This window comes from Aquarana catesbeiana, linkage group LG05 (genome assembly GCF_042186555.1).
Source record: "Aquarana catesbeiana isolate 2022-GZ linkage group LG05, ASM4218655v1, whole genome shotgun sequence".
Classification (NCBI taxonomy): Eukaryota; Metazoa; Chordata; class Amphibia; order Anura; family Ranidae; genus Aquarana; species Aquarana catesbeiana.
The window spans coordinates 648,462,266-648,483,463 of NC_133328.1; the positions used below are offsets into that span (position 1 = coordinate 648,462,266).

A 21,198-nucleotide genomic window follows, 5' to 3' on the forward strand; every position below is an offset into this window, starting at 1 on the left:
CAGTGTCCAATGAAGGAGCTCTGACATCACCTGATCCCCCAGTGTCCAATGAAGGAGCTCTGACATCACCTGATCCAAGGGAAATGCTGTCTCATATTTCAGTTGTACATATCACTGTTCTATCACAGGACAGCCCCACCCCCCACCAGGCATTACTGAACCGCAGAGCTCACACTCATCATTATATATCAGATCAACCAATAAAGGTGACTCCGCCTCTGCACAGACAGGCTCCGCCCATAATCAGGTAGACAAAGACTGGAAATGCTGATTGCCTGGCTGTCATGTCTATCCTCTGTTTTCATTATTCCTCTGCCAGGGAAGTTCAGACCGCCGATCATCACATTCATTCCTCAGAGAAGCCAGAGGATGACAGCCAGGCGCTGGGGATTGCAGAGGTGTCCCCTTCTCAGTACAGTTCTGTCACTGAACCCTTTCCTAACCAGGACAGGAAATGCTGTCTGCCTGGCTGGGCAATCCTATCTGGTTGTTATGGTGCTCTAATCCTTGTCTCGGTCTCTGTCTCCCCCTGGCGGTCCCATTGCAGCGCCAATCACAAGATGGCGGAACCGGAAGTCCCGCCCCCCGGCGGCTCTGTTGCCGGAAGTGAGGAGCACGTGACCGGCCGAGATGTTCCCGGAGCTGCAGAGCGCGCTGAGCCCGGAGCGGGTGAGAGGAGAACCCCGCCTCCCAGATATCCCCCATTCCCTGCTGAGATCCCGAGACGGGCCGCACACAGCGGAGTCACCAGAGCAGGAAGTGAGGGGAAACCTCCCCAGCGGGGACACACACAGTCACCTGACCCCCCAATATCCTTCATGACCCCCCCCCCAATATCCTTCATGTCCCCCCCAACATCCTTCATGTCCCCACCTGACCCCCCAATATCCTTCATGTCCCCACCTGACCCCCCAATATCCTTCATGTCCCCACCTGACCCCCCAATATCCTTCATGTCCCCACCTGACCCCCAATATCCTTCATGTCCCCACCTGACCCCCCAATATCCTTCATGTCCCCACCTGACCCCCCAATATCCTTCATGTCCCCACCTGACCCCCCAATATCCTTCATGTCCCCACCTGACCCCCCAATATCCTTCATGTCCCCACCTGACCCCCCAATATCCTTCATGTCCCCCCAATATCCTTCATGTCCCCACCTGACCCCCCAATATCCTTCATGTCCCCACCTGACCCCCCAATATCCTTCATGTCCCCACCTGACCCCCCAATATCCTTCATGTCCCCACCAGACCCCCCAATATCCTTCATGTCCCCACCTGACCCCCCCAATATCCTTCATGTCCCCCCAATATCCTTCATGTCCCCATCTGACCCCCAATATCCTTCATGACCCCCCAATATCCTTCATGTCCCACCTGACCCCCCAATATCCTTCATGTCCCCACCTGACCCCCCAATATCCTTCATGTCCCCACCTGACCCCCCAATATCCTTCATGTCCCCACCTGACCCCCCAATATCCTTCATGTCCCCACCTGACCCCCCAATATCCTTCATGTCCCCACCTGACCCCCCAATATCCTTCATGTCCCCACCTGACCCCCCCCAATATCCTTCATGTCCCACCTGACCCCCCAATATCCTTCATGTCCCCACCTGACCCCCCCAATATCCTTCATGTCCCCATCTGACCCCCAATATCCTTCATGACCCCCCAATATCCTTCATGTCCCCACCTGACCCCCAATATCCTTCATGTCCCCACCTGACCCCCCAATATCCTTCATGTCCCCACCTGACCCCCCAATATCCTTCATGTCCCCCCAATATCCTTCATGTCCCCCCAATATCCTTCATGTCCCCATCTGACCCCCAATATCCTTCATGACCCCCCAATATCCTTCATGTCCCCACCTGACCCCCAATATCCTTCATGTCCCCACCTGACCCCCCAATATCCTTCATGTCCCCACCTGACCCCCAATATCCTTCATGTACCCACCTGACCCCCCAATATCCTTCATATCCCCACCTGACCCCCCAATATCCTTCATGTCCCACCTGACCCCCCAATATCCTTCATGTCCCCACCTGACCCCCCAATATCCTTCATGTCCCCACCTGACCCCCCAATATCCTTCATGTCCCCACCTGACCCCCCAATATCCTTCATGTCCCCACCTGACCCCCCAATATCCTTCATGTCCCCACCTGACCCCCCAATATCCTTCATGTCCCCACCTGACCCCCCAATATCCTTCATGTCCCCACCAGACCCCCCAATATCCTTCATGTCCCCACCTGACCCCCCCAATATCCTTCATGTCCCCCCAATATCCTTCATGTCCCCATCTGACCCCCAATATCCTTCATGACCCCCCAATATCCTTCATGTCCCCACCTGACCCCCAATATCCTTCATGTCCCCACCTGACCCCCCAATATCCTTCATGTCCCCACCTGACCCCCCAATATCCTTCATGTCCCCCCAATATCCTTCATGTCCCCCCAATATCCTTCATGTCCCCATCTGACCCCCAATATCCTTCATGACCCCCCAATATCCTTCATGTCCCCACCTGACCCCCAATATCCTTCATGTCCCCACCTGACCCCCCAATATCCTTCATGTCCCCACCTGACCCCCAATATCCTTCATGTCCCCACCTGACCCCCAATATCCTTCATGTACCCACCTGACCCCCCAATATCCTTCATGTCCCCACCTGACCCCCAATATCCTTCATGTCCCCACCTGACCCCCAATATCCTTCATGTACCCACCTGACCCCCCAATATCCTTCATGTCCCCCCAATATCCTTCATGTCCCCACCTGACCCCCAATATCCTTCATGACCCCCCAATATCCTTCATGTCCCCACCTGACCCCCAATATCCTTCATGTCCCCACCTGACCCCCCAATATCCTTCATGACCCCCCAATATCCTTCATGTCCCCCCAATATCCTTCATGTCCCCACCTGACCCCCCAATATCCTTCATGTCCCCGCCTGACCCCCCCAATATCCTTCATGTCCCCGCCTGACCCCCCCAATATCCTTCATGTCCCCGCCTGACCCCCCCAATATCCTTCATGTCCCCACCTGACCCCCCAATATCCTTCATGTCCCCCCAATATCCTTCATGTCCCCGCCTGACCCCCCCAATATCCTTCATGTCCCCACCTGACCCCCCAATATCCTTCATGTCCCCGCCTGACCCCCCAATATCCTTCATGTCCCCGCCTGACCCCCCCAATATCCTTCATGTCCCCGCCTGACCCCCAATATCCTTCATGACCCCCCAATATCCTTCATGTCCCCACCTGACCCCCCCAATATCCTTCATGTCCCCACCTGACCCCCCAATATCCTTCATGTCCCCCATAATATCCTTCATGTCCCCACCTGACCCCCCAATATCCTTCATGACCCCCCAATATCCTTCATGACCCCCCAATATCCTTCATGTCCCCACCTGACCCCCCAATATCCTTCATGTCCCCCATAATATCCTTCATGTCCCCACCTGACCCCCCAATATCCTTCATGTCCCCCATAATATCCTTCATGTCCCCACCTTACCCCCCCAATATCCTTCATGACCCTCCAATATCCTTCATGTCCCCGCCTGACCCCCCCAATATCCTTCATGTCCCCACCTGACCCCCAATATCCTTCATGACCCCCAATATCCTTCATGTCCCCACCTGACCCCCCAATATCCTTCATGTCCCCGCCTGACCCCCCAATATCCCTCATGTCCCCGCCTGACCCCCAATATCCTTCATGACCCCCCAATATCCTTCATGTCCCCACCTGACCCCCCAATATCCTTCATGTCCCCCATAATATCCTTCATGTCCCCACCTGACCCCCCAATATCCTTCATGTCCCCCATAATATCCTTCATGTCCCCACCTGACCCCCCCAATATCCTTCATGTCCCCCCAATATCCTTCATGTCCCCACCTGACCCCCCAATATCCTTCATGTCCCCACCTGACCCCCCAATATCCTTCATGTCCCCACCTGACCCCCCAATATCCTTCATGTCCCCACCTGACCCCCCAATATCCTTCATGTCCCCACCTGACCCCCCAATATCCTTCATGACCCCCCCCAACATCCTTCATGTCCCCCCCAACATCCTTCATGTCCCCACCTGACCCCCCAATATCCTTCATGTCCCCACCTGACCCCCCAATATCCTTCATGTCCCCACCTGACCCCCCAATATCCTTCATGTCCCCACCTGACCCCCCAATATCCTTCATGTCCCCACCTGACCCCCCAATATCCTTCATGTCCCCACCTGACCCCCCAATATCCTTCATGTCCCCACCAGACCCCCCAATATCCTTCATGTCCCCACCAGACCCCCCAATATCCTTCATGTCCCCCCAATATCCTTCATGTCCCCATCTGACCCCCAATATCCTTCATGTCCCCACCAGACCCCCCAATATCCTTCATGTCCCCACCTGACCCCCCCAATATCCTTCATGTCCCCCCAATATCCTTCATGTCCCCATCTGACCCCCAATATCCTTCATGACCCCCCAATATCCTTCATGTCCCACCTGACCCCCCAATATCCTTCATGTCCCCACCTGACCCCCCAATATCCTTCATGTCCCCACCTGACCCCCCAATATCCTTCATGTCCCCACCTGACCCCCCAATATCCTTCATGTCCCCACCAGACCCCCCAATATCCTTCATGTCCCCACCTGACCCCCCCAATATCCTTCATGTCCCCATCTGACCCCCAATATCCTTCATGACCCCCCAATATCCTTCATGTCCCCACCTGACCCCCAATATCCTTCATGTCCCCACCTGACCCCCCAATATCCTTCATGTCCCCACCTGACCCCCCAATATCCTTCATGTCCCCCCAATATCCTTCATGTCCCCCCAATATCCTTCATGTCCCCATCTGACCCCCAATATCCTTCATGACCCCCCAATATCCTTCATGTCCCCACCTGACCCCCAATATCCTTCATGTCCCCACCTGACCCCCCAATATCCTTCATGTCCCCACCTGACCCCCAATATCCTTCATGTACCCACCTGACCCCCCAATATCCTTCATATCCCCACCTGACCCCCCAATATCCTTCATGTCCCACCTGACCCCCCAATATCCTTCATGTCCCCACCTGACCCCCCAATATCCTTCATGTCCCCACCTGACCCCCCAATATCCTTCATGTCCCCACCTGACCCCCCAATATCCTTCATGTCCCCACCTGACCCCCCAATATCCTTCATGTCCCACCTGACCCCCCAATATCCTTCATGTCCCCACCTGACCCCCCAATATCCTTCATGTCCCCACCAGACCCCCCAATATCCTTCATGTCCCCACCTGACCCCCCCAATATCCTTCATGTCCCCCCAATATCCTTCATGTCCCCATCTGACCCCCAATATCCTTCATGACCCCCCAATATCCTTCATGTCCCCACCTGACCCCCAATATCCTTCATGTCCCCACCTGACCCCCCAATATCCTTCATGTCCCCACCTGACCCCCCAATATCCTTCATGTCCCCCCAATATCCTTCATGTCCCCCCAATATCCTTCATGTCCCCATCTGACCCCCAATATCCTTCATGACCCCCCAATATCCTTCATGTCCCCGCCTGACCCCCCCAATATCCTTCATGTCCCCACCTGACCCCCAATATCCTTCATGACCCCCAATATCCTTCATGTCCCCACCTGACCCCCCAATATCCTTCATGTCCCCGCCTGACCCCCCAATATCCCTCATGTCCCCGCCTGACCCCCAATATCCTTCATGACCCCCCAATATCCTTCATGTCCCCACCTGACCCCCCAATATCCTTCATGTCCCCCATAATATCCTTCATGTCCCCACCTGACCCCCCAATATCCTTCATGTCCCCACCTGACCCCCCAATATCCTTCATGTCCCCACCTGACCCCCCAATATCCTTCATGTCCCCACCTGACCCCCCAATATCCTTCATGTCCCCACCTGACCCCCCAATATCCTTCATGACCCCCCCAACATCCTTCATGTCCCCCCCAACATCCTTCATGTCCCCACCTGACCCCCCAATATCCTTCATGTCCCCACCTGACCCCCCAATATCCTTCATGTCCCCACCTGACCCCCCAATATCCTTCATGTCCCCACCTGACCCCCCAATATCCTTCATGTCCCCACCTGACCCCCCAATATCCTTCATGTCCCCACCTGACCCCCCAATATCCTTCATGTCCCCACCAGACCCCCCAATATCCTTCATGTCCCCACCAGACCCCCCAATATCCTTCATGTCCCCCCAATATCCTTCATGTCCCCATCTGACCCCCAATATCCTTCATGTCCCCACCAGACCCCCCAATATCCTTCATGTCCCCACCTGACCCCCCCAATATCCTTCATGTCCCCCCAATATCCTTCATGTCCCCATCTGACCCCCAATATCCTTCATGACCCCCCAATATCCTTCATGTCCCACCTGACCCCCCAATATCCTTCATGTCCCCACCTGACCCCCCAATATCCTTCATGTCCCCACCTGACCCCCCAATATCCTTCATGTCCCCACCTGACCCCCCAATATCCTTCATGTCCCCACCTGACCCCCCCAATATCCTTCATGTCCCCACCTGACCCCCCAATATCCTTCATGTCCCCACCAGACCCCCCAATATCCTTCATGTCCCCACCTGACCCCCCCAATATCCTTCATGTCCCCCCAATATCCTTCATGTCCCCATCTGACCCCCAATATCCTTCATGACCCCCCAATATCCTTCATGTCCCACCTGACCCCCCAATATCCTTCATGTCCCCACCTGACCCCCCAATATCCTTCATGTCCCCACCTGACCCCCCAATATCCTTCATGTCCCCACCTGACCCCCCAATATCCTTCATGTCCCCACCAGACCCCCCAATATCCTTCATGTCCCCACCTGACCCCCCCAATATCCTTCATGTCCCCCCAATATCCTTCATGTCCCCATCTGACCCCCAATATCCTTCATGACCCCCCAATATCCTTCATGTCCCACCTGACCCCCCAATATCCTTCATGTCCCCACCTGACCCCCCAATATCCTTCATGTCCCCACCTGACCCCCCAATATCCTTCATGTCCCCACCTGACCCCCCAATATCCTTCATGTCCCCACCTGACCCCCCAATATCCTTCATGTCCCCACCTGACCCCCCAATATCCTTCATGTCCCCACCTGACCCCCCCCAATATCCTTCATGTCCCACCTGACCCCCCAATATCCTTCATGTCCCCACCTGACCCCCCCAATATCCTTCATGTCCCCATCTGACCCCCAATATCCTTCATGACCCCCCAATATCCTTCATGTCCCCACCTGACCCCCAATATCCTTCATGTCCCCACCTGACCCCCCAATATCCTTCATGTCCCCACCTGACCCCCCAATATCCTTCATGTCCCCCCAATATCCTTCATGTCCCCCCAATATCCTTCATGTCCCCATCTGACCCCCAATATCCTTCATGACCCCCCAATATCCTTCATGTCCCCACCTGACCCCCAATATCCTTCATGTCCCCACCTGACCCCCCAATATCCTTCATGTCCCCACCTGACCCCCAATATCCTTCATGTACCCACCTGACCCCCCAATATCCTTCATGTCCCCACCTGACCCCCCAATATCCTTCATGTCCCACCTGACCCCCCAATATCCTTCATGTCCCCACCTGACCCCCCAATATCCTTCATGTCCCCACCTGACCCCCCAATATCCTTCATGTCCCCACCTGACCCCCCAATATCCTTCATGTCCCCACCTGACCCCCCAATATCCTTCATGTCCCACCTGACCCCCCAATATCCTTCATGTCCCCACCTGACCCCCCAATATCCTTCATGTCCCCACCAGACCCCCCAATATCCTTCATGTCCCCACCTGACCCCCCCAATATCCTTCATGTCCCCCCAATATCCTTCATGTCCCCATCTGACCCCCAATATCCTTCATGACCCCCCAATATCCTTCATGTCCCCACCTGACCCCCAATATCCTTCATGTCCCCACCTGACCCCCCAATATCCTTCATGTCCCCACCTGACCCCCCAATATCCTTCATGTCCCCCCAATATCCTTCATGTCCCCCCAATATCCTTCATGTCCCCATCTGACCCCCAGTATCCTTCATGACCCCCCAATATCCTTCATGTCCCCACCTGACCCCCAATATCCTTCATGTCCCCACCTGACCCCCCAATATCCTTCATGTCCCCACCTGACCCCCAATATCCTTCATGTCCCCACCTGACCCCCAATATCCTTCATGTACCCACCTGACCCCCCAATATCCTTCATGTCCCCACCTGACCCCCAATATCCTTCATGTCCCCACCTGACCCCCAATATCCTTCATGTACCCACCTGACCCCCCAATATCCTTCATGTCCCCCCAATATCCTTCATGTCCCCACCTGACCCCCAATATCCTTCATGACCCCCCAATATCCTTCATGTCCCCACCTGACCCCCAATATCCTTCATGTCCCCACCTGACCCCCCAATATCCTTCATGACCCCCCAATATCCTTCATGTCCCCCCAATATCCTTCATGTCCCCACCTGACCCCCCAATATCCTTCATGTCCCCGCCTGACCCCCCCAATATCCTTCATGTCCCCGCCTGACCCCCCCAATATCCTTCATGTCCCCGCCTGACCCCCCCAATATCCTTCATGTCCCCACCTGACCCCCCAATATCCTTCATGTCCCCCCAATATCCTTCATGTCCCCGCCTGACCCCCCCAATATCCTTCATGTCCCCACCTGACCCCCCAATATCCTTCATGTCCCCGCCTGACCCCCCAATATCCTTCATGTCCCCGCCTGACCCCCCCAATATCCTTCATGTCCCCGCCTGACCCCCAATATCCTTCATGACCCCCCAATATCCTTCATGTCCCCACCTGACCCCCCCAATATCCTTCATGTCCCCACCTGACCCCCCAATATCCTTCATGTCCCCCATAATATCCTTCATGTCCCCACCTGACCCCCCAATATCCTTCATGACCCCCCAATATCCTTCATGACCCCCCAATATCCTTCATGTCCCCACCTGACCCCCCAATATCCTTCATGTCCCCCATAATATCCTTCATGTCCCCACCTGACCCCCCAATATCCTTCATGTCCCCCATAATATCCTTCATGTCCCCACCTTACCCCCCCAATATCCTTCATGACCCTCCAATATCCTTCATGTCCCCGCCTGACCCCCCCAATATCCTTCATGTCCCCACCTGACCCCCAATATCCTTCATGACCCCCAATATCCTTCATGTCCCCACCTGACCCCCCAATATCCTTCATGTCCCCGCCTGACCCCCCAATATCCCTCATGTCCCCGCCTGACCCCCAATATCCTTCATGACCCCCCAATATCCTTCATGTCCCCACCTGACCCCCCAATATCCTTCATGTCCCCCATAATATCCTTCATGTCCCCACCTGACCCCCCAATATCCTTCATGTCCCCCATAATATCCTTCATGTCCCCACCTGACCCCCCCAATATCCTTCATGTCCCCCCAATATCCTTCATGTCCCCACCTGACCCCCCAATATCCTTCATGTCCCCACCTGACCCCCCAATATCCTTCATGTCCCCCATAATATCCTTCATGTCCCCACCTGACCCCCCAATATCCTTCATGTCCCCACCTTACCCCCCCAATATCCTTCATGACCCCCCAATATCCTTCATGTCCCCGCCTGACCCCTCCAATATCCTTCATGACCCCCCAATATCCTTCATGTCCCCGCCTGACCCCTCCAATATCCTTCATGTCCCCGCCTGACCCCCCCAATATCCTTCATGTCCCCACCTGACCTCCCAATATCCTTCATGTCCCCACCTTACCCCCCCAATATCCTTCATGACCCCCCAATATCCTTCATGTCCCCGCCTGACCCCCCCAATATCCTTCATGTCCCCACCTGACACCCCAATATCCTTCATGTCCCCCAATATCCTTCATGTCCCCACCTGACCCCCCAATATCCTTCATGTCCCCGCCTGACCCCCCAATATCCCTCATGTCCCCACCTGACCCCCCAATATCCTTCATGTACCCACCTGACCCCCCAATATCCTTCATGTCCCCACCTGACCCCCCAATATCCTTCATGTCCCCACCTGATCCCCCAATATCCTTCATGTCCCCGCCTGACCCCCCAATATCCTTCATGTCCCACCTGACCCCCCAATATCCTTCATGTCCCCACCTGACCCCCCAATATCCTTCATGTCCCCACCAGACCCCCCAATATCCTTCATGTCCCCACCTGACCCCCCCAATATCCTTCATGTCCCCCCAATATCCTTCATGTCCCCATCTGACCCCCAATATCCTTCATGACCCCCCAATATCCTTCATGTCCCCACCTGACCCCCAATATCCTTCATGTCCCCACCTGACCCCCCAATATCCTTCATGTCCCCACCTGACCCCCCAATATCCTTCATGTCCCCCCAATATCCTTCATGTCCCCATCTGACCCCCAATATCCTTCATGACCCCCCAATATCCTTCATGTCCCCACCTGACCCCCAATATCCTTCATGTCCCCACCTGACCCCCCAATATCCTTCATGTCCCCACCTGACCCCCAATATCCTTCATGTCCCCACCTGACCCCCAATATCCTTCATGTACCCACCTGACCCCCCAATATCCTTCATGTCCCCACCTGACCCCCCAATATCCTTCATGTCCCACCTGACCCCCCAATATCCTTCATGTCCCCACCTGACCCCCCAATATCCTTCATGTCCCCACCTGACCCCCCAATATCCTTCATGTCCCCACCTGACCCCCCAATATCCTTCATGTCCCCACCTGACCCCCCAATATCCTTCATGTCCCCACCTGACCCCCCAATATCCTTCATGTCCCCACCTGACCCCCCAATATCCTTCATGTCCCCACCAGACCCCCCAATATCCTTCATGTCCCCACCTGACCCCCCCAATATCCTTCATGTCCCCCCAATATCCTTCATGTCCCCATCTGACCCCCAATATCCTTCATGACCCCCCAATATCCTTCATGTCCCCACCTGACCCCCAATATCCTTCATGTCCCCACCTGACCCCCCAATATCCTTCATGTCCCCACCTGACCCCCCAATATCCTTCATGTCCCCCCAATATCCTTCATGTCCCCCCAATATCCTTCATGTCCCCATCTGACCCCCAATATCCTTCATGACCCCCCAATATCCTTCATGTCCCCACCTGACCCCCAATATCCTTCATGTCCCCACCTGACCCCCAATATCCTTCATGTCCCCACCTGACCCCCAATATCCTTCATGTACCCACCTGACCCCCCAATATCCTTCATGTCCCCACCTGACCCCCAATATCCTTCATGTCCCCACCTGACCCCCAATATCCTTCATGTACCCACCTGACCCCCCAATATCCTTCATGTCCCCCCAATATCCTTCATGTCCCCACCTGACCCCCAATATCCTTCATGACCCCCCAATATCCTTCATGTCCCCACCTGACCCCCAATATCCTTCATGTCCCCACCTGACCCCCCAATATCCTTCATGACCCCCCAATATCCTTCATGTCCCCCCAATATCCTTCATGTCCCCACCTGACCCCCCAATATCCTTCATGTCCCCGCCTGACCCCCCCAATATCCTTCATGTCCCCGCCTGACCCCCCCAATATCCTTCATGTCCCCGCCTGACCCCCCCAATATCCTTCATGTCCCCGCCTGACCCCCCCAATATCCTTCATGTCCCCACCTGACCCCCCAATATCCTTCATGTCCCCCCAATATCCTTCATGTCCCCGCCTGACCCCCCCAATATCCTTCATGTCCCCGCCTGACCCCCCCAATATCCTTCATGTCCCCGCCTGACCCCCCCAATATCCTTCATGTCCCCACCTGACCCCCCAATATCCTTCATGTCCCCCCAATATCCTTCATGTCCCCGCCTGACCCCCCAATATCCTTCATGTCCCCACCTGACCCCCCAATATCCTTCATGTCCCCGCCTGACCCCCCAATATCCTTCATGTCCCCGCCTGACCCCCCCAATATCCTTCATGTCCCCGCCTGACCCCCAATATCCTTCATGACCCCCCAATATCCTTCATGTCCCCACCTGACCCCCCCAATATCCTTCATGTCCCCACCTGACCCCCCAATATCCTTCATGTCCCCCATAATATCCTTCATGTCCCCACCTGACCCCCCAATATCCTTCATGACCCCCCAATATCCTTCATGACCCCCCAATATCCTTCATGTCCCCACCTGACCCCCCAATATCCTTCATGTCCCCCATAATATCCTTCATGTCCCCACCTGACCCCCCAATATCCTTCATGTCCCCCATAATATCCTTCATGTCCCCACCTTACCCCCCCAATATCCTTCATGACCCTCCAATATCCTTCATGTCCCCGCCTGACCCCCCCAATATCCTTCATGTCCCCACCTGACCCCCAATATCCTTCATGACCCCCCAATATCCTTCATGTCCCCGCCTGACCCCCCAATATCCCTCATGTCCCCGCCTGACCCCCAATATCCTTCATGACCCCCCAATATCCTTCATGTCCCCACCTGACCCCCCAATATCCTTCATGTCCCCCATAATATCCTTCATGTCCCCACCTGACCCCCCAATATCCTTCATGTCCCCCATAATATCCTTCATGTCCCCACCTGACCCCCCCAATATCCTTCATGTCCCCCCAATATCCTTCATGTCCCCACCTGACCCCCCAATATCCTTCATGTCCCCACCTGACCCCCCAATATCCTTCATGTCCCCCATAATATCCTTCATGTCCCCACCTGACCCCCCAATATCCTTCATGTCCCCACCTTACCCCCCCAATATCCTTCATGACCCCCCAATATCCTTCATGACCCCCCAATATCCTTCATGTCCCCGCCTGACCCCTCCAATATCCTTCATGACCCCCCAATATCCTTCATGTCCCCGCCTGACCCCTCCAATATCCTTCATGTCCCCGCCTGACCCCCCCAATATCCTTCATGTCCCCACCTGACCTCCCAATATCCTTCATGTCCCCACCTTACCCCCCCAATATCCTTCATGACCCCCCAATATCCTTCATGACCCCCCAATATCCTTCATGTCCCCGCCTGACCCCCCCAATATCCTTCATGTCCCCACCTGACACCCCAATATCCTTCATGTCCCCCAATATCCTTCATGTCCCCGCCTGACCCCCCAATATCCTTCATGTCCCCGCCTGACCCCCCAATATCCCTCATGTCCCCACCTGACCCCCCAATATCCTTCATGTACCCACCTGACCCCCCAATATCCTTCATGTCCCCACCTGACCCCCCAATATCCTTCATATCCCCACCTGACCCCCCAATATCCTTCATGTCCCCGCCTGACCCCCCAATATCCTTCATGTCCCCCCAATATCCTTCATGTCCCCACCTGACCCCCCCAATATCCTTCATGTCCCCCATAATATCCTTCATGTCCCCACCTGACCCCCCAATATCCCTCATGTCCCCACCTGACCCCCCAATATCCTTCATGTACCCACCTGACCCCCCAATATCCTTCATGTCCCCCACAATATCCTTCATGTCCCCACCTGACCCCCCAATATCCTTCATGTCCCCACCTGACCCCCCCAATATCCTTCATGTCCCCACCTGACCCCCCAATATCCTTCATGTCCCCACCTGACCCCCCCAATATCCTTCATGTCCCCCATAATATCCTTCATGTCCCCACCTGACCCCCCAATATCCTTCATGTCCCCACCTGACCCCCCAATATCCTTCATGTCCCACCTGACCCCCCAATATTCTTCATGTCCCCCATAATATCCTTCATGTCCCCGCCTGACCCCCCAATATCCTTCATGTCCCCTCCTGACCCCCCAATATCCTTCATGTCCCCGCCTTACCCCCCAACATCCTTCATGTCCCCACCTGACCCCCAATATCCTTCATGTCCCCCATAATATCCTTCATGTCCCCACCTGACCCCCCAATATCCTTCATGACCCCCCAATATCCTTCATGTCCCCCCAATATCCTTCATGTCCCCACCTGACCCCCCAATATCCTTCATGTACCCACCTGACCCCCCCAATATCCTTCATGTCCCCACCTGACCCCCCCCAATATCCTTCATGTCCCCACCTGACCCCCCAATATCCTTCATGTCCCCACCTGACCCCCCAATATCCTTCATGTCCCCGCCTGACCCCCCAATATCCTTCATGTCCCCCATAATATCCTTCATGTCCCCACCTGACCCCCCAATATCCTTCATGTCCCCGCCTGACCCCCCAATATCCTTCATGTCCCCACCTGACCCCCCAATATCCTTCATGTCCCCACCTGACCCCCCAATATCCTTCATGTCCCTGCCTGACCCCCCAATATCCTTCATGTCCCCCCAATATCCTTCATGTCCCCACCTGACCCCCCCCAATATCCTTCATGTCCCCACCTGACCCCCCAATATCCTTCATGTCCCCACCTGACCCCCCCAATATCCTTCATGTCCCCGCCTGACCCCCCAATATCCTTCATGTCCCCCCAATATCCTTCATGTCCCCACCTGACCCCCCCAATATCCTTCATGTCCCCACCAGACCCCCCCAATATCCTTCATGTCCTCCCAATATCCTTCATGTCCCCCCAATATCCTTCATGTCCCCACCTGACCCCCCCAATATCCTTCATGTCCCCGCCTGACCCCCCAATATCCTTCATGTCCCCCCAATATCCTTCATGTCCCCACCTGACCCCCCCAATATCCTTCATGTCCCCACCAGACCCCCCCAATATCCTTCATGTCCTCCCAATATCCTTCATGTCCCCGCCTGACCCCCCGATATCCTTCATGTCCCCCCAATATCCTTCATGTCCCCGCCTGACCCCCCAATATCCTTCATGTCCCCACCAGACACCCCAATATCCTTCATGTCCCCCCAATATCCTTCATGTCCCCACCTGACACCCCAATATCCTTCATGTCCCCACCTGACCCCCCAATATCCTTCATGTCCCCACCTGACCCCCCAATATCCTTCATGTCCCCACCTGACCCCCCCAATATCCTTCATGTCCCCCCCAATATCCTTCATGTCCCCACCTGACCCCCCCAATATCCTTCATGTCCCCACCTGACCCCCCAATATCCTTCATGTCCCCCCAATATCCTTCATGTCCCCACCTGACCCCCCCAATATCCTTCATGTCCCCGCCTGACCCCCCCAATATCCTTCATGTCCCCGCCTGACCCCCCCAATATCCTTCATGACCCCCCAATATCCTTCATATCCTTCATGTCCCCACCTGACCCCCCAATATCCTTCATGTCCCCACCTGACCCCCCCCAATATCCTTCATGTCCCCCCAATATCCTTTATGTCCCCACCTGACATCTTTGTGTCTTTTAGCGACAATTCATACTGATCAGTGATTGGAGGACGGACGGCGGCTTCCTGATACATCACTTCCTGTCCGACTACCTGAAATGTAAGTGTGTCACCCGTATATATGAGCCCCTCGACTGAGCGACCCCCCGCACAGACCGACTGAGCGACCCCCCCCCCCCGCACAGACCACCAGAGCGATCCCCGACCCCCGGACTGCTATAGCGACCCTGTGCCACGCAGACCGGTAGAGCGCCCCCCCCAACACAGACCGCCAGAGTAGAGTGACCCCTATCCTCGCACAGACCGCTAGAGCGACCTCCCTCCCCCGCACCAACTGCCAGAGCCACCCCCACACAGACCACTAGAGCGCCCCCCCCCCCCCCGCGCCGCACAGACCGCCAGAGCAACCCCCCTCCCGCACCACCGGAACAACCCCACCCCCGCACCGCAAGGACTGCTAGAGTGACCCCCCCGCACCGCAAGGACTGCTAGAGCGACCCCCCGCACCGCAAGGACTGCTAGAGCGACCCCCCCGCGCCGCAAGGACTGCTAGAGCGACCCCCCCCCCCGCTCCGCACAGACCACTAGAGGTGATGTGTGTAATGTTGTCTCCCCAGCTCGGAGGAAGGTTTGTTTCGTGGCTCTCGCTCAGTCATTCAGTCATTATAATCTCATCGCACAGAAGTTGGTAAGTGATTCTGGGGTGGCTCCACCCAGATATATCCTCTTCAATCATCATCCTCTCCTCCCCATCCGTACTGTTATTGGCTCACCTCTCACAGCTGTTGGCTTTTTGGCATCCCTTTAGATGTGCATGCTCCTCCCTGGTGGTCACAAATTGCTGCAGACTTAGAGATATTGTCTTTTCCTGCCATCGATGATCATTGCCTGTCATGTGTGGGTGTGAATTATAAAGCTGGTCTCAGTCACTGTGCTGCTTTTCCAGAGTGTTATATGAAAGAACCCGTTCCTGGCATCCCTTTAGATGTGCATGCTCCACGCTGCTGGCCAATGAATGGCTGCTGCAGACTTTTTTCGTGCAATCTGCTAATCATTCTGTTACAATGTAATCAATCAACTGATCAGCAGATTGCACAGCTAAAGTCTGCAGCAGTGATTGGCCAGCAGGGAGGGATGTGCACATCTGAAGGGATACCGGAGATGTGTTCTTTCATTTACGGCTCCAGGTGGGATCAGGTTTACTAGATCCTGCTGACTCCTCCCACCAAAACTCCACAAAGACCAGCAGAGAGCCGCAGTGATGACATCACAGGGGCACAAGAGGTATTTCCTGAAAATGCAATGATTGGATTGAAGAATGATCAGCGGGGGAGGGGGGACCCAGGGAAGGTGCTTTTTTTATGTATACATTAGATCGATGCTGATGACGGTTTATACAGAACTCGCCATTAATATCTTTCTCTCCCCTCCCCCGCTCCTTCTCCTCGCAGGGGGTGAACCTGGTCAGCGCTCGGGACGAGGGGCAGTTGGTCTTCCTGGAGGGGCTGAAATCTTACACCAGCCTGCTATTTTCCCAGACGCCGGAGGCAGATTCCCATAATCCTCTGCGGTTCCTGAGGTCAGTGATGTCACCGCTTCCAGAACCGCGTCTCCCGAGATTCCTCGTTTTTTTTTTTTTTTGATTGGAATTATCTGAGATTCACCCTCCTCCATTGTCATAATGACATTCAGAATCGCACAACACACGGCATCATCCAGCACAGTACAGCAGTGAACACCGTTTACATATGTGTGCGCAACTTACGTATGTGTGAGCACGGAGGGATGGGGGCGCTTTACATTTTTATTTTTACATTGTCCCTTCGTTTTTGTTTTTTTCCCAATCTCTTATTCCTATTACAAGATGACAGGTCCTCTTTATGGAGAGATCATGTAATAGAAATAAGGGGTGACAGGTCCTCTTTATGGGGAGATCATGTAATAGAAATAAGAGATGACAGGTCCTCTTTATGGAGAGATCATGTAATAGAAATAAGGGGTCACAGGTCCTCTTTATGGAGATCTCATGTAATAGAAATAAGAGATGACAGGTCCTCTTTATGGAGAGATCATGTAATAGAAATAAGGGGTCACAGGTCCTCTTTATGGAGATCTCATGTAATAGAAATAAGAGATGACAGGTCCTCTTTATGGAGAGATCTCATGTAATAGAAATAAGGGGTGACAGGTCCTCTTTATGGAGAGATCATGTAATAGAAATAAGAGATGACAGGTCCTCTTTATGGAGAGATCATATAATAGAAATAAGAGATGACAGGTCCTCTTTATGAGGAGATCTTGTAATAGAAATAAGGGGTGACAGGTCCTCTTTATGGAGAGATCATGTAATAGAAATAAGGGGTGACAGGTCCTCTTTATGGAGATCTCATGTAATAGAAATAAGGGGTGACAGGTCCTCTTTATGGGGAGATCATGTAATAGAAATAAGAGATGACAGGTCCTCTTTATGGAGAGATCATGTAATAGAAATAAGGGGTCACAGGTCCTCTTTATGGAGATCTCATGTAATAGAAATAAGAGATGACAGGTCCTCTTTATGGAGAGATCATGTAATAGAAATAAGGGGTGACAGGTCCTCTTTATGGAGATCTCATGTAATAGAAATAAGAGATGACAGGTCCTCTTTATGGAGAGATCATATAATAGAAATAAGAGATGACAGGTCCTCTTTATGAGGAGATCTTGTAATAGAAATAAGGGGTGACAGGTCCTCTTTATGGGGAGATCTTGTAATAGAAATTACAGGCTATTAAGTAGGGGGAGGGGTGATTGCTCACAGGTGCCTGCAGTCTATATAACTGTGTGTAGGACTCATCCTGAGCCTGCTCATTGGGAGATTGCTGGAACTTATACCAAGTGGAACTTTTCTAAGTGGTGAGTTAAAACCAGAGTTTAAAACAGGAGATTATAACAGGGGTCATAGTACCTGTGTAGTGTGAGTACATGAGTGTTGTCTGAGTAGTGTGTGTGGATCGTTAGTACTTGTGTATTGTGTATTGTATACTTGAGTATTGCGAGTGTACATAGGTCTGCGACTGTTCTGCGATTGCACGTAGGTCTGTGAGTACCTGTGTATTGTCTTGTTGTGTACCTGTGTATTGTCTTGAGTATTAGTGCCAGGAAGCTAGCTGTTAGGTAATTTGGACAGGGTAAAATCCCCAAATCCTCACTAAATTTAATAGGTACGATGCCCGGCGGGTGTGGAGAGGCGACTCTTTGTACATCTTGCCGCATGTATGCGTTCCTTGATCATCAGATCGAGGGCGAATACTGCTGTGCAAAATGTAAGCACATTGTTTCCCTGGAAGCCCAGGTTCTGAATCTGGGGAAGCAACTGTCAGCACTGAGAAGTCCCTCCATACTAAAGGAGAGCCAGGAACGTACACGGCAGGTGCCGGCAGGGGCCAGCACAGAGGCGGGTGGAGACAAAGAGGTGCTGGCACTAGCAAAGAGTAGATGGGTGACAGTCAGGAGGGGGAAAAGCCAGGGAGGCCGATCCAGGACTGGAGCATCCCAATAAGTACGCTACTTTGAGTGTCATTGGTGAAACCAGTCAGGGACCAGCACTGCTGGAGATGAGGGACTCTCCTAGCTGCCGGGGGAAGAACTCCTCCAGTGAGAGTGCGGGGGCAGCAAAGGGAAAGGAAAGACAGATTCTGGTGGTAGGGGACTCAATTCTTAGAAGGACAGAGAGGGCAATCTGTAACCAAGACCTGAAGCGCCGAACAGTATGTTGTCTACCGGGCGCTCGGGTTCGGCACATCACGGATCTTGTGGACAGATTACTGGGAGGGGCTGGGGAAGACCCGGCTGTCATGGTGCACGTTGGCACCAATGATAAAGTCAGAGGCAGATGGAGTGTCCTAAAGAACGATTTTAGGGACTTAGGAGCTAAATTGAGGAAATGGACCTCCAAGGTAGTGTTCTCAGGAATACTACCGGTACATCGAGCCACACCAGAAAGGCAGAGGGAGATTAGGGAAGTAAACAAGTGGCTGAAGAGCTGGTGTAGTAAGGAGGGGTTTGGGTTCCTGGAGGACTGGGCCGACTTCTCAGTTGGTAACCGGTACTATAGAAGGGACGGACTGCACCTAAATGAGGAGGGTGCAGATCTGCTGGGAAGGAAGATGGCCAAAAAGTTAGAGGGGTTTTTAAACTAGGCGATGTGGGGGAGGGTCCAGAGGCAGAGATAGCCAGCGCGGAGGATATTCCAGAGGCTAGTATTGGGGGCATTAGTGGTAGGTTAACCAAAGCACAAAAACACAAGGTGAGTATAGTAGCAAGTCCTAGTTGCAATCTCGAAACACCCAATACGAGGACAATATGCGACCGGTCTAAACTATGTGGCATGTTCACCAATGCCAGGAGCATGGCGGACAAGATGGGTGAACTAGAGATACTGTTGTACGAGGAGGATTTGGATTTTGTGGGAATTTCAGAGACCTGGTTCAACAGCTCTCATGATTGGCTGGCAAACATTCAAGGGTATACCCTATACCGCAAGGATAGAGAGGGTAAAAAAGGGGGAGGGGTATGCCTATATATCAAGAATAATGTACAAGTGAATGTGAGAGATGACATCACTGAGGGAGCTAGGGAGGAGGTGGAATCCTTATGGTTAGAGCTCCAAAGGGATAAAGCTAAGGGGAAAATAATACTGGGAGTATGCTATAGGCCCCCAAACCTGAGGGAGGAAGTGGAGACGGATCTCCTATCACAAATTGGATTAGCAGCAAGAATGGGAAGTGTTATCATAATGGGGGATTTTAATTATCCAGACATAGACTGGGCGGAGGGAACCGCGCATTCATTTAAGGCTCGCCAGTTCCTTAATGTCTTGCAGGACAATTTTATGGGTCAGATGGTAGACGCACCAACTAGAAATAAAACATTACTGGATCTACTGATTACCAACAATACAGACCTGATCACGGATGTGGAAATGCGGGGCAATTTAGGTAACAGTGATCACAGGTCAATTAGTTTCAGTATAAATCACACAAATAGGAAACATAAAGGGAATACAAAGACACTGAATTTCAAAAGAGCCAACTTCCCTAAACTACAAACCTTGCTAAAAGGCATAAACTGGGATAAAATATTAGAAACAAAGAATACGGAGGAGAGATGGGTTTGCTTTAAGAGCATATTAAATAAGGGCATTAGCCAATGTATCCCATTGGGTAATAAATTTAAAAGAGCGAACAAAAGTCCTGGATGGCTTAACTCCAATGTAAAAATGCATATAAAAGCAAAGGAGAAGGCCTTCAAAAAATACAAGGTTGAGGGATCATCCTCAGCATTCAGACTTTATAAAGAATGCAATAAGAAATGTAAGCGTGCAATTAGGACAGCTAAGATAGAACATGAAAGACACATAGCGGAGGAGAGCAAAAAAAATCCCAAGAAATTCTTTAAGTATGTAAACAGTAAAAAAGGGAGGACAGACCATATTGGCCCCATAAAGAATGAGGAAGGACATCTGGTTACAAAGGATGGGGAGATGGCGAAGGTATTGAATTTATTCTTCTCCTCAGTCTTCACGAGTGAATCGGGGGGCTTCAGTAACCAAAACTGCAGTGTTTATCCTCATGACACAACACAGGAAGCACCTACATGGTTAACAGAGGACGGAATTAAAATTAGACTTGAGAAACTTAACATTAATAAATCACCGGGACCAGATGGCTTGCATCCGAGGGTACTTAGGGAACTCAGTCAAGTGA

The 21,198-nt window shown here is 53.0% G+C and overlaps 1 protein-coding gene across 2 annotated transcripts in view; it reads left to right on the forward strand.

Moving 5' to 3' along the window:
- The first annotated feature begins 581 nt into the window (after window positions 1-581).
- Window positions 582-21,198, forward strand: part of ELP6 (elongator acetyltransferase complex subunit 6) — a 31,268-nt gene continuing 10,651 nt past the window's right edge. Inside the window, exons 1-4 of one of the 2 annotated variants that reach the window (XM_073632509.1) lie at window positions 582-669; window positions 15,473-15,551; window positions 16,069-16,139; window positions 16,903-17,030. In XM_073632509.1, the coding sequence (XP_073488610.1) occupies window positions 631-669; window positions 15,473-15,551; window positions 16,069-16,139; window positions 16,903-17,030 (317 nt within the window). In that variant the 5' untranslated portion in view covers window positions 582-630. Of the gene's footprint in view, window positions 760-15,472; window positions 15,552-16,068; window positions 16,140-16,902; window positions 17,031-21,198 lie in introns of both variants that reach the window. The other variant, XM_073632508.1, reaches the window with a different exon arrangement.